General features: G+C 33.2%; 1 protein-coding gene across 5 annotated transcripts in view; it reads right to left on the bottom strand.

The window, feature by feature from the left end:
* Rbcn-3A (rabconnectin-3 alpha) overlaps positions 1 to 14,261 on the bottom strand; it is a 518,724-nt gene that overhangs the window by 257,999 nt on the left and 246,464 nt on the right. For all 5 annotated transcript variants that reach the window (XM_075371055.1, XM_075371080.1, XM_075371085.1 and 2 more), the window contains 2 exons: positions 11,686 to 11,878; positions 502 to 662 (listed from right to left, as the gene is read on the bottom strand). In XM_075371055.1, coding sequence (XP_075227170.1) covers positions 502 to 662; positions 11,686 to 11,878 — 354 coding nt within the window. The remainder of the gene's footprint in view (positions 1 to 501; positions 663 to 11,685; positions 11,879 to 14,261) is intronic.

The raw sequence follows: 14,261 nt of genomic DNA, 5'->3' as shown, positions 1-14,261 counted from the left end.
GTTAGGCTTATAGTCAAAATATTCTGAATTATTCCTTTGTAATTCTTATTAATTTAATAAGTTGCATTAGAGGCAACCTTTTTTGCTTGTGTTGTAGCATAACTGTTAATAACCTGTCATTGCCTTTGCTATCTTGATCGTGATGGGTATAGATTAAATATGTAATTTAAAATATCACTTCATAATAAAATTTGTGGACTTAATAAATAAATTTTTTTAATTGAAAAACAAAAAAAAAAAACAAAATATTTATGGGTACTTGATATACTTTAAATAATGAAAATTAATTGGATAGACATGATAAGATATATAATTTTTCTGGAAGATTTCTTTTCAGTTTCCATGTTATTAAAATTTTGTAATTACAGCAAAAATTAATATTAATTATTTGTGAAATTCACAGAACTAGGAAATACTCCACTATAGGAAAGATTTCCTTGAATCCTACTCTCTTTTGCAAACAGGTTTTATAGTAATAAAGTAATAATTTTTCACAGTTACCTGTCTGTCTGAGTTACTTGTTTTTGAATCAGATCCATAACTGAAACCAGACAAAACTACTGTATGTTTCTTCTTATCTTGATAAGTTGATGCCAAGTATTGTCTTATTAAGAGAGGATGAGTACGTAAATATACATAGAAATTGAACACATTTGGATTAGCTGTAAATAAAAATAAAGATTAAAAGTTAAATTGACAATTTTTAAAACCTTACATATTTGATAATTTATTACAATCACAACTACTTTAAACAATACATTCTTAAAAAAAAAAAAAATCAAAAAAATTAAGTTCATTCACAACAATTACACAGAATTATATAAACATAACTACAACTAAGGTTTGAAATGGAACAGAAATTGACATTTCTTGATACAAAATCTACATTCTATTTCTCAAAATGTTTCTAAGATGAAACCAAAAGTTATTCCTCCACATTGAAGTTTTCTTTTTTATTAAACCACTCAATTAACTATGTATATTAAACGATTTCTTAAAAGAATCACAACATTTAGATTTTTATTAGTTTTTAGTCAACATGGTGTCTGTGGAGGAAAACACACTATATGTCTTAAGGCAGCGTTTCTCAACCTTTCAGTATTTACGACCCAATTTTCAATCATAATTACGCTCCCTCCTCACTAACAAAAAAAAAAACTATACAATAATAATGTATTTTGATGCTAAAGCTACACTATGACCTTAACTACAAACCTTACAAAATACCAAGAATAAGTAAATTTTTTGATATTTGGCCACACCAATTCGCTGCACTGACAAAACCAGAATCAATGCCTCTTTGTCTTATGTCCACCATATCGGACATTCTCGCTGCTTCGCGAGAAGTTCCAATTTATCTTGAACATTTTGCAACGTCTGCGCAAACGTGTATAAATTCTGCACCTCGTTCAATTCAAGCCAGTCGAGTCGATACTTCTATTTCTATCAAATCTATCATGAGTGGTAATCTGCATGTTAATTGCAATTCACAGTATTAAATATTCATGGGAGAAGATTTATATAGAATAAGGGATAAATTTTTAAATAGGCATAAGCGAGCATTAGACAATAGTGAAGCATCAAGAAGTGCACAGATGGGCGTGGTTCTGAAAATAAAATCAAGAAAATATTCTTAAGAATTCTTAAATTTTGGGTTTACCAGCACTGAAGTAAATGAACCCCTGTGTTATTTGCTCAAAAATTTTCACAGCAGACAGCATGAAACCTAATAAACTTAAAAAGACATCTAGAAATGCTTCATAGTGAGTATGTTAACAAACCCCGAGAATTCTTCAAATTAAAATTAAAATCATATGAAAAACAAACATCATTCTTAAAAAACAGTTTTATCTGTGAATGAAAGAGCTTTACTTGCCTCTTACAAAGTTTCATTTAAAATAGCCAGATGTAAAAACCATCATACCATTGATGAAGAGCTTATTTTGACAGCTGCAATTGAGATTGTAGAAACTATGTTTGGAGATAATTTTGCCAAAAACTGCAGTTCATACTTCTATCAAATGATACTGTTGCTCGTTGAATTGGTGATATAGCAGAACATGTACAGGATCAAATTTTAAGGAAGTTGTGTGACAAATTGTTTTCAATTCAGCTTGATGAAGCAACAGATAGCAATAAAGATGCTCATTTCATTGTCTATGTTCGATTTTGAGATGATATGTCAGCAGTAAAAGAACTACTTTTCTGCAAACCAATAGAAATCAAAGCAGCAGCACTTGCATTATTTGCTATCTTAAATGATTTTATAAATGAGGCAAGCACAGAGTGGAAAAATTGTCAGAATATGCACCAATGGTGCTCATTCAATATCTGGAAGATTGCAAAGTATACAATCACTTGTGAAAGAAAAATCTCTACAGAGTGCCTGGTCACATTGCATGAGCAATAGAGAAGCTCTGGCTTCCAAAGAGCCTGGTCTGAAGGCTTGTGCTAAAAACAATTATAACCATAATAAATTATATAAAAATGGGAGCCCTAAAATCATGAATCTTTTCTGCACTTTATAATGACACGGGTGCAGTATGTTCGGCATTACTATTTTATTACAAGGCAAGATGGTTATCATGTGGGAAATTTTTGCAACTTGTTTATGAATTTAGAGATGAAATAGCCATTTTTCTAGAAGAGGAAAACGAACTGGAAGCTGAGAAGTTTTGAGATTGTTTATTTGTGATGGAACTGAGCTACTTGGTTGACATATTTGAGAAATTAAATAGTTTGAATCTTCAACTCCAAGGCACAAATACACATATGTTGGATATGAGTGATAAAGTTAATGGATTTTGTAAAAAATAGGACTTGTGAAGCATAAATTTAAAGCAAATGTTGCGTTTTCAATGCGTTTTGTATTCCCGCTCATATACGATACATGTGTTTGCCTTGCTCTGTTGGGAGCAAGGCATACTATTCAGTCGAGTCGTGCTCCGGTTGCCGACGGCTGCGCATTCAGTATTACAGTCCGCTATTCAATCAGTATACTTTTTCTATGAACATAGTCATATTTAGTGCATTAAGTAACAGTTTATATTCAATTCATGTAGTTTATAATCAATCCAAGTCAGTATATAAATAATTCAGGTGTTCAGTGTTTTTTTGTAATAAATCAGTTTATATATACAGTTTGTTGTGTTAATTCAATTTAATATTTGGGACCTACCCCTACATGTTGGTCCACCATTGCCGAATTTTAAAAGACATTTTCGTTTTAATACAGTGTTTGGTGCAGTCAACTTATGTTCATAAAACAAAAAACATTTTGTTACAATCAAAATACTGTTTTAATGGTGTTAAATTAATGCATTAGTTGGTGCTAATGATTATTTTGCATAGCGCGTATAACATTATTTGTGCACACGATAATTAACTGTAAAACATTAAAAACATGAAAACATAAAAGGATAGAACCATTGTAAGTGTAACAGTGAATGATACAGTGATTATTCAGATGGATCTTGGAGACAGACACCCTGGCACTGTGAGCGCGCAATGCTGCGTGAATGCGTGGGATTATTCATGTGAGTGGTTCGCCTTATCTTTAATTACTTTTCATAAACCCAATACATTCCTTAGTCATAACAATTTCTTATCATCATTTCCAATTACTCCTAATTATTCATTACTTTATTCTTGGTAATTTTCATTCCACCCATAATTGCCCTGGTAAACAACTTTCTATCATTAAACAAATGCTTGATTTAATGAGTTCTTGTGGAGTTATTATACGCATTATTATTGATTTACAAATCTATTTTTACATTCATCGTTTTAATTGGAATTTTATTTACTCAAACATATTTTACAACTACAATAATATTTATTGATTTCTCATCTAAACATTTTGAATAATATTTTGTTTTTGTTTATGTTGTTGATGTGAATTTAAAAGGCTGCATTTAAAACGTTCGTATTTTACCTTTTTGTAGACATTGAGTCTGTTTACATTTTGAATCATGGATTTGAAAACTTTAATCTTTAAACGAGGGCTTATAAAATCAAAATCAACTAGATTTAAGACGTTCCTTAGTTCATGTACATCTGATGAGACACAAACAATAGCCCAACTGCAATTACTGTTAGATAAGTTTAAAGAAACATGGGAAGAATTCAATAAAATACAAGATGAAATAGAAATTTTAGACTCTGCTCCAGAAATGGAAACAAAAAACGTAAATGAACGGTTGGAATTCGAAAACACATATTTTGAAACCGTTGCCAGGGCCGAACAGTTGCTTAATTCAATTCAACAGAGTAGTTCTGTTAAACAAGAAACACTTGCGTCAGAATTGCCGCATTCTGTAAGGGTTAAACTCCCTCAGATAGAGGCACCGAACTTCTCTGGAAAATACAAAGACTGGATTAGTTTTAAGGAATTATTTACAGCTGTTATCGATAAAAACCCAGATATTGACGAGGTCCATAAACTTTATTATTTACAGCAATCCCTGAAAGGGGGAAGCGCTGCTAAATTAATCGATTCAATTGATTTGGCTGCGCAGAACTATAAAAGTGCATGGGAGTTACTCACTAAAAGATTTCAAAATGAAAGGCTCATTATTGAGCGTCATATTAAGGCTTTGTTTGATTATCCTAAGTTAGACAAGGATTCAAGTTTTGCTACTAGACAAATGATTGATGAAACTAACATTCACATTAGGGCATTAAAATCTTTAAAACAGCCTACTGATACTTGTGATACTATGTTAGTTTACCTGTTGGCTACTAAATTAGATTATGATTCAGTAAAAGAATGGCAGATTCATGCTCCTCCTAATCGAGTTGCTACCTTTGCAGAGTAGTTTCTGGAATTTCTTGACAAAAGAGCGCAAACATTAGAGGCTGTTGCAGCTACTTGTCAAGGAAAATTTAGTCTTGCTCAACCAACCAAAGCAGAATTTAAAGGTAGTCGTTTAGTTAATAAAACACAGAATTCCGTTCATTTTGCCACTGAAACGAATAACGCAAAAACAGATAGCTGCCCGATATGTAAAAAAACCCATAAAATCTTTACTTGTGCAGAATTTCATAAAATGTCTCCGCAAGCACGAAACAGTCAAGTCATGAAATTAAAATTGTGCCACTAGTCATTGTAAAGTATGTTCTAAAAATCATAACATTCTATTAAATATAACCCACAGGATATTCAAGAAATATCAAACCAATCATCAAGTACGACAATTCCTACATCAGTTTCATACACTTCTCAAATCAAAAACCATAATTTGTCTCAAATTATTTCAGCTACTGCTCTAATTGAAATATTAGACTCTTGTGGCACACCTTATACATGTAGAGTGTTACTTGATCCTGGTTCATCTGTTTGACAGATCATCACATTATGACAGAAGCGCTTTGCCAAAAGCTGAAACTCCATCGAACGCATATCAAAGCTCATGTCAGCAGAATCAATAATGTGAGTACAGTTGCTAATTCACGTTTAGTACTACAATTAAGTCACAATTCTCTAACTTTCAAACTCAGTTAGACTTTAGTGCTGCCTAAAGTTACTCAAATGCTACCTAGTTCAACAATTGATACTTCAAAATTTGTTTATTCCGCCTAACATATATTTAGCTGACCCATTTTTCTACCAGCCGAACAAGGTTGATGCTCTCATTGGAGCAGAAGTTTTTTATCACCTTCTATGCGTCGGACAAATACGATTGGCAGATGGGAATCCTATCCTGCAAAAAACTTCCTTATGTTGGATAATATCCGGAAAGATACCAGAGTCTTCACATTCGGATGTTCCATCCCTACACTGCTGTTTTTCATCATCATCAGAAGGTGTTCAACAACAAATTGAAAAATTTTGGTCTGTTGAAGAATTGCATTTCAACATGTCCGATACCTTATTGACCGGAGAAGACGCAGTTTGCGAGAAAATCTATTGTCATACAGTGAAGACAAATGAAGAAGGAAGGTTTATCGTTCAATTACCAATTAAATCAAACATCATCAATTTGGGCTCAACTCGAGAGATTGCATTACGACGGTTTCTTTTATTGGAAAAACGTTTAAACCGAAACCCAGAATTAAAGCAACAATACGCCAAATTCATGAAAGAATACGAAGACCTCAATCACATGGAGTTGGTCAATGACGACAAGGTACAGAAATCAGGGTACCACATTCCTCATCGTGCTGTCGTCAGAGAGAATAGTACTACTACCAAGCTTCGAGTTGTGTTCGACGCGTCTTGTAAGTTGGATGCTAATTGTTCATTGAATGAGTGTCTAGTGGTTGGACCTGTGGTTCAGGAGGAATTATTCTCCATTGTACTACGATTTCACTCCCACATCTATGTAATGATCGCCGATATAGAGAAGATGTATCGACAAATTCTAGTAGAACCACAACAGATACAGTATCAGCTAATTTTCTGGCGAGAAGATTCATCTCAACCGATCAAAACGTACAGATTATTGACTGTTACATATGGGACAGCTTCAGCGCCATTTTTAGCCACCAGAACCTTAAAGCAACTAGCACTTCACAGTGTTAATACATTTCCTAAAGCAGCAGAAGTTATTCTCACAGATTTTTATGTGGATGATGTGCTAACTGGGACAAATTCTACATCAGAAGCTTTAGAACTGCAGACACAATTAATAAAGTGTTGTAAACAAGGGGGATTTAATTTAAGAAAATGGCGCGCAAACAACCATCAATTGATTGAAAACCTGCAACCAGAAAATTGCGATTCAGGGCACAACTACAACATAACAAACGATCATACAGTCAAAACACTTGGAATTCACTGGAACTCGCAAAATGATGCATTTCAGTTTACAATAAATACAGATATTAAGGATAAGAATCGCGTCACAAAAAAGAACCATTCTCTCAGAGGTTTCCAAACTTTTTGATCCTCTAGGCTTAGTCAGTCCTATTATTTTAAAGGCAAAGGTAATTATACAAGATTTATGGAAATTAAATTATTTAAATAAAGATTTATTAAATTATAATTTATGTCCTGGGATGACAGCGTACGTATCCATATTCACACCAAACATTAGCACACCAACCATACTCAAACATTCATTAGCAGACCTTAATCAACTATGAATTCCTGGATGTATCATCTCGGACTCCCAAATCATTTCACTGCAACTACATACATCTTTTGACGCGTCTCAAGCGAATATGCAAACGGTCACATTGAAAGCCGGTTGATCTGTTCCAAAACAAGAGTCGCTCCAATCAAGGTGATAACGCTGCCAAGATTAGAGTTAGGCGGCGCTACGTTAGCATCAGAATTGGCTCAAAAAACATTATCGTCTTTGAAGATTAATGTGACCAAAAAGTATTTCTGGACCGATTCAATGATAGTTCTGTCATGGATATCATCTATCTCCACAAATTGGAATGTTTTCATTACCAATAGAATTTAGAGAATTCAAAACTTAACAGACATCAGGGACTGGAGACATGTTTCAAGCAGTGAAAACCCAGCTGATCTCGCTTCAAGAGGTATTAACGCTGACCAACTGATGAATTCATCGTTGTGGTGGAAGGGACCGCATTGGCTATCAAAAGATTGCACTTGGAATAGCCTACAGGATCTTCAGTTACTTCCGGAAGAGGAGCTTCCAGAATATAAATCACAACTACGTGTCTTTGTTTCAATTGATAATAACAATTTTATTTATAAGTATTCATCATTTCATAAATTACGTGTCGTTGCTTGCATGCTAAGGTTTGTCAACAATTGTAGACTAAATGACAATCAATAGCGTCTTTCTGGATGTTTAACAGTTAAGGAATTGCATAATTCATTATACAAAATTGTGCACATAATTCAGACTGAAAATTTTGGTGACGAAATCGATCGTCTTCAGAAAACAAAGGAACTTAACTCAAATAGTAAGTTAATACAATTTAGTCCTTTTTTAGATAAAGATCAACTTCTCAGGGTGGGCGGAAGATTACAAAAATCGATGCTTTGTTACGACCAGAAGCATCCTCTGTTACTACCATCAAACAATCCTATCACAAGACTGATCTTGAAACAAGAACATGAAAGATTGTTACATGCCGGACCTCAAGCTGTGTTGGCATCAATACGACAAAAATTTTGGCCTCTTAACGGACGAAGGCTTGCAGAAAGATAATACATGATTGCATTACGTGCTTCAGAAACGAACCAAGGGCAACTGAACAGATTATGGGGCAACTCCCCACCAGTCGAGTTCGACTGGTGGTCGACCGTTTCTGCATGTTGGCGTTGATTACTGTGGACCTGTGGAAATCCTTCAAAGTCATCGTCGAGGAGCAAAAACTGGTACAGGTTACATTTCAGTTGTTCACCTGGAGCTGGTGCAGGAGCTAACTACAGAATCATTCCTGGCAGCATTATCAAGATTTACATCACGAAGAGGCAACTGCATTCAGATTTTTTCAGATAATGCAAGGAACTTCATCGGAGCTAGAAATAAATTACGAGACATATATGTCTTACTGTCATCAAAAGACCATCAAGATACTGTTGCACAATCCGCCAGCAAAAATAATATTCAGTGGAACTTCATTCCGCCTCGATCACCTCACTTTGGCGGATTGTGGGAAGCGGGTGTAAAATCCGTCAAACATCATCTGGTTAGGGTCGTAGGTAAGACAAACTTAACCTATGAGGAATTAAGTATAGTTTTATGCAAGGTTGTTTGAATTCCCGACCGCAGACTCCTTTATCCTCTGATCCTTCCGATCTTAATCCCTTGACTCCAGGTCATTTTCTAATAGGCGAACCACTACAAGCAGTTCCAGAAAAAGATGTATCTCAACTCAACATCCACAGACTTGATAGGTGGCAACGCATCTCCCAATTAACTCAACACTTTTGGCAGAGATGGCAACAAGAATTCATGTCTGAACTTCAAGCAAGGGTAAAGTGGAGGAAGACCTCACAGAATGTAAAACCAGGTATGCTTGTGGTAATTAAAGAGGACAATACTCCTCCAATGGCCTGGAAATTAGGCTGTATAATAAAAGTTTTTCCTGGGAAGGACGGGAAAGTGCGAGTAGTTACTGTGAAAACTGAAAATCAAATTTTGAAAAGAAGTGTTGTAAAACTGTGTGTTTTGCCAATCGACACGGAAAATAACAGGGACAATCATAAAATTGATTAAAATCTTAAATGACTTTAAATTTAGTATTCATTCCATTTAGAGCTATTCATTAACTTAGTTGTTTAAGATGTATTAATTTCATTGTTTAGGTTTATTCATTGTATTTTGATTTTTTGTACTTATTTTTGTTTATGTTGAAAACTGATGTTTTCAAGGTGAGCGGTATGTTGTGTTTTCAACGCGTTTTGTATTCCCGCTCATATACGATACATGTGTTTGCCTTGCTCTGTTGGGAGCAAGGCATACTATTCAGTCGAGTCGGGCTCCGGTTGCCGACAGCTGCGCATTTATTATTACAGTACGCTATTCAATCAGTATACTTTTTCTATGAACATAGTCATATTTAGTGCATTAAGTAACAGTTTATATTCAATTCATGTAGTTTATAATCAATCCAAGTGAGTATATAAATAATTCAGGTGTTCAGTGTTTTTTTTTTGTAATAAATCAGTTTATATATACAGTTCGTTGTGTTAATTCAATTTAATATTTGGGACCTACCTTTACAGCAAAAAACCTAGCAATGTTTGAAAATGTAGATGAATGTGTTAAAACTTGCAAGGCTGAAGAACAACATTTGAAAGTTGTTTTTGTAGCCATGGAAAATCATTTAGTCATGCTGGCAAATAACTTTAGAAGTACTTTCTTGCTGACGACAACTTGGTAGCAAGTTATGAGTGGGTTAGGGATCCATTTCAAAATACTCCTCCTCTCAACTCCCAAAAAGAAAATCTTCATAAACTTCATAGCAAGTGGTGAAATCAAAAGACAATTTCGTAAGTCACTCTTTGAATTTTGGGCAGGGGTGGATGATGAGTTTTCTGCACTGAAAACAAGAGCATTTTGTATAGTATTACCATTTTCAACATCCTACCTTTGCAAAACGGAATTTTCTTTGGTGGCTGCTTTGAAGACAAAATATAGATCTCAGTTAAATATAGAAAAAGAACTAATCTATTTCTAATATTAAATCTTCCTTTGAAAAACTTTGTGAAAACAGGCCCAGGGGAGTTACTAATAGTTATTAAACTTGTTTTTAATTTAGTACTGATACGTTAATAATTAAATACATTATGCAGTACTGACACAATCCTATTTATAAGTGTATTAGATCAGTATAAATGTGTATTTTATTATGTCAGAATGTATTTTGTTTTGCTTTCCTTTCAGTAAATTAATTTTTTAAATATTTTCTTTTTGATATGTTCGTACCCCCCATTTAATGTTATCACACTCCCTAGGGAAGCGCGCCCAACAGGTTGAGAAACACTGTCTTAAGGTTTGTGAGCTATAATATTCAAAATAAGTTTAGAAATATGTTTGTTGGAGCATTAAAGAAACTGGTAGTGTGGAAAAGTTTAGATCTCCTGGAAGGCCATGCACTAACAAAAATGCTGAACATATTTAACAGTCTAGCATTAGGAACCTAAAGACAATCAACCATTGTAGTTTGAGGTATGGTATTAATATATCAGTTGTGAAATTAACCCCTTTTTAATAAAATATTTTATATATATATATATATATATATATATTTTATCTTAAATGTAATTTATTTAAGTATTTAAGTTACTTTTTTCTCTTGATTGGATAGAGTTAAATATAACAACAAGATATATTTTACTTAAAAATATTATCTTTATTAATAATTTCTTGTGTTAACCAATCAATTATACAAACTTGTAAGTTAAATATACTACATTTCACTTAGAATTCTTTAAGCTTCCTCAGGTGACAATACACAATCGTACAAAATTCTCTTATATGCTTGTAAGTATGTATACTGTTACTTACTCAGTATGTAAGAGAATTTTGTATGATACGTGTATGAATGTGTATTGTCACCTGAGGAGGCTTAGAGAATTCTAAGTGAAATGTAGTGTATTTAATTTATAAGTTTGTGTAGTTGATTGGTTAACCCCAGAGATTAATAAAGATAATATTTTTAAGTAAAATATGTCTTGTTATTACATATTTATATATATTTTTTTTAATAAAGAGTAACAGACAGCTTATAGTCATTTGATTATATTGATGTTGATTACAAACTTATTATAAAGTTAATTATATTTAAACTTAAATCAATTTTTAACTTAATTAGATAAAAAAAAAAAATATGGATAATTTGAATAGAAAACGTTTTTGAACAATTTCTCATGCTTATTCTAATTCACTGACCATTGACATAAAAAAACTTGAATATAATACTAAAACATATTAAAAAAAATAGTAACAACAGATTTAAGATTTTAAAATGATTTATAATAGCAGTGTTTTCTTGAGTAGTATTTTTCAGAGATGAGTGTATTCTAATTAAGTTCTTGGCGATGTTACATATCTGTGATTTTAATTTGGGTGAAAATGTTTAATACAGCTATTTAGTTACAACTAGTTAGAGAATGCAATGATTTTAGTTAAAACTTGTTAGTTTAATAGCAATAAGAATTATAAGTCTCTGAATCCTGTATAAAAAATTTACAATTGAAGGGTGAAAACAAAAAAATAAAATAATGTAGCACTAAAATATGTATTATTATACCTGTGGAGCCTTCTTGTTTATCATCATCATTATTATACTGTGAATGCATTGTACCAACATTTGTCTGCAATAATGTATTAAGACTACCAGTAAAATCTTTTAAAATCCATAAAGCCATAGAACGAAGAAATGGATCAGGATGCACTTGGGACATACTTTGATTTTCACCTTTAGAATCACAGCCAAGAATCTCCTACACCATAAAAAAAAAAATTGCACATTAAAATACATTACAATAATTTACATATATATTTCTCAAAACTGGAGATTAATAATATAAAATCAAATTGAGCAGAAAATCAATTCTTAAAACTAAAAAAATGATACCTAAAATAGATTCAACTAATAAAAATTGGGAGAACGATGAATAGACAGGATGATGCACTTGAACGAACTCAATTCCTGGCTAGGGCTTGAAACTTTTTCATCAGTCACTAATATAAATTATCCATTACAAAAACAATATACTCTTCATTTAATAACTTACAAAGGTACCAAATTGAATAAAAAAGACAGCTGTCAAGCTGGATTAGTACCTCAAGCAATTGATTCACTGAATTTCCCAGGTTTGATGCAGCATGTTTCTCATCAGTCACAGTTAATATTACTATTTCAAACAAGTAAAATACTTATGTAGATTTATTCTACAAAAAAGGAAATTACATCTGCTATAGGGCATAAAGGACATATAGGACATAAAGCATGTAAAGGAGAAACAAAGAGTATATAACAAAAATAAATAACCTCGGTGAAATAAAATTTCAGAAAATTAAAAACTGTAAAAAAAAAACAAAATATAAATTAAATATTTCATATGTACTTTTTGAATAGTGAGCATGGAATTTTCATTCAAAATATATACAGAACACTGATATCTGATGGTGTTATAAAAATTTAAACTGATCATGAGGTGATGCCAGATGTTCCTTAAAAGTCATTGATTGTATGAGCAGGGGGGTTTTACTTATGATTGCACCTCAGTACATAAAAAGATGATACAGACAGCTGAGGATAAATAAAAAATGAAGGGTAAAAATGAATAGAATTGCAATCTTAATTTAATTAATTATTTTGTTTGGAAAATATAAAAGCTTTAAAGTTTTATTAAAACAACTGGTTTAAAGTATTAGCAGTAATATCTGTCCTTAAATCTACAACAATTACTTAAGATACCAAAAGTGAAGTGAAAAGAGATTAAAGAAGACAAGAGAGTAGAGTCTGGGTTTAGCAGAAAGAAAGAGCTTTGGATGAATGATGAATAATAAATGAGTTTAGTAGTATTAAAGTTATTACAAAAAATGGATTAGTGCTATCTTAAAAAAAAGCTTTTTGATAAGTAAAATGAGTAACAAAGAAAAATAATATACGAAAGTAAGTAATAAAGAAGTTATTAAAACACAGAAAACAAGGAGAAAGTGTAGAAAGTAATCTGGAGAATGATAAGGAAGAAAGAGAAACCACATGTAGTAGACTTCTATAGTTGCAAGATTTTTCAGAACAGTAAATATTGTTAAAAATATGAGGGATATCCAGAAAGTAACTAATATACCACCACTCCTTAGTTCACAAAGGAGTGGTGGTAGCACGGCCAACTTGCTGGTCATTGTTAGCCTGACTAATACACACTGAGCTGTGCTTTGTGTGGTGCATCCTGTTAACTTTTTATAGGTAGTTAAAAATGTGTGCCGCTATAGGAAATCCAGGCAGTTGTGAAGTGAGATTGGTTATTAGATTACTTTTGGCAAAATTTATTTGGAAATATATGATGTTTATGGGAAAGATGAAAAGTTATTTCAGTCATCGGGATGTGTTGCTCTGCGAGGGCAACATGAAGTAGGGAAAGCACTGTCTCCAAAGCAGTGTGTTGGCTCCTCTCTTGTGAGTGGTAGATGACTCTATTCTGTGACTGAGGCTGCTCAGTGGGTGTCTTGTAGTGGGCTATGTGGACGACGGGCTCCTGCTGGTCGAAAGATGCTCGAGGAGGGAGGTCAAGCTCAGGGCCACTCATGTGTGCGGGTGCTTGAGCTGTAAGCTCATTAATGCAAGATGACTTTCAGCCCGGAGAAGACCATGATGACAACGGTCTTCAAAGACCATTTGGCAGAGAGTTGGCAAGTTCGAATATCAATGTCAGGCCATTGAAAGTACACTTAGGTTCAGAAGTACCTTGGGGTATATCCTGATGAGAAATTTCAATTCAAGAAGCACCTTCAATATGTCGCAGAAAAGGCCTGTAATGCCTTTTTTGAGATCCAACATGTGGTCAATCCAGGTTGGGGTATCCGTTTTAGGATTCTAAGCATCCTGTACGAGGGTGTAAAGCAGTTATGTTGTATGCTGTGTCAGTTTGGGTAGATAGGATGAAATTATATATTTATAGAGATATATTATTCAGGGCCCAACGACTATTACTGTTGATGATAAAGGGTAGTTACTGGATGGTTTCATGGGAGGTTGTCTTGGTGATTACCAGAGTGAAAACGGTTGATACTCTAGCTTTTGAGAAACAGGAGCGATATGTTGCTAAGAAGTTGGATGAGTTGACTTCCGAAAAGATTTGGGATATCAAGCAACAT

The sequence above is a fragment of the Lycorma delicatula genome, chromosome 1 (assembly GCF_047948215.1).
Source record: "Lycorma delicatula isolate Av1 chromosome 1, ASM4794821v1, whole genome shotgun sequence".
Classification (NCBI taxonomy): domain Eukaryota; kingdom Metazoa; phylum Arthropoda; class Insecta; order Hemiptera; family Fulgoridae; genus Lycorma; species Lycorma delicatula.
The sequence above is the reverse complement of the archived record's forward strand: the minus strand, read 5'-3'. Positions and strand labels throughout refer to the sequence as shown.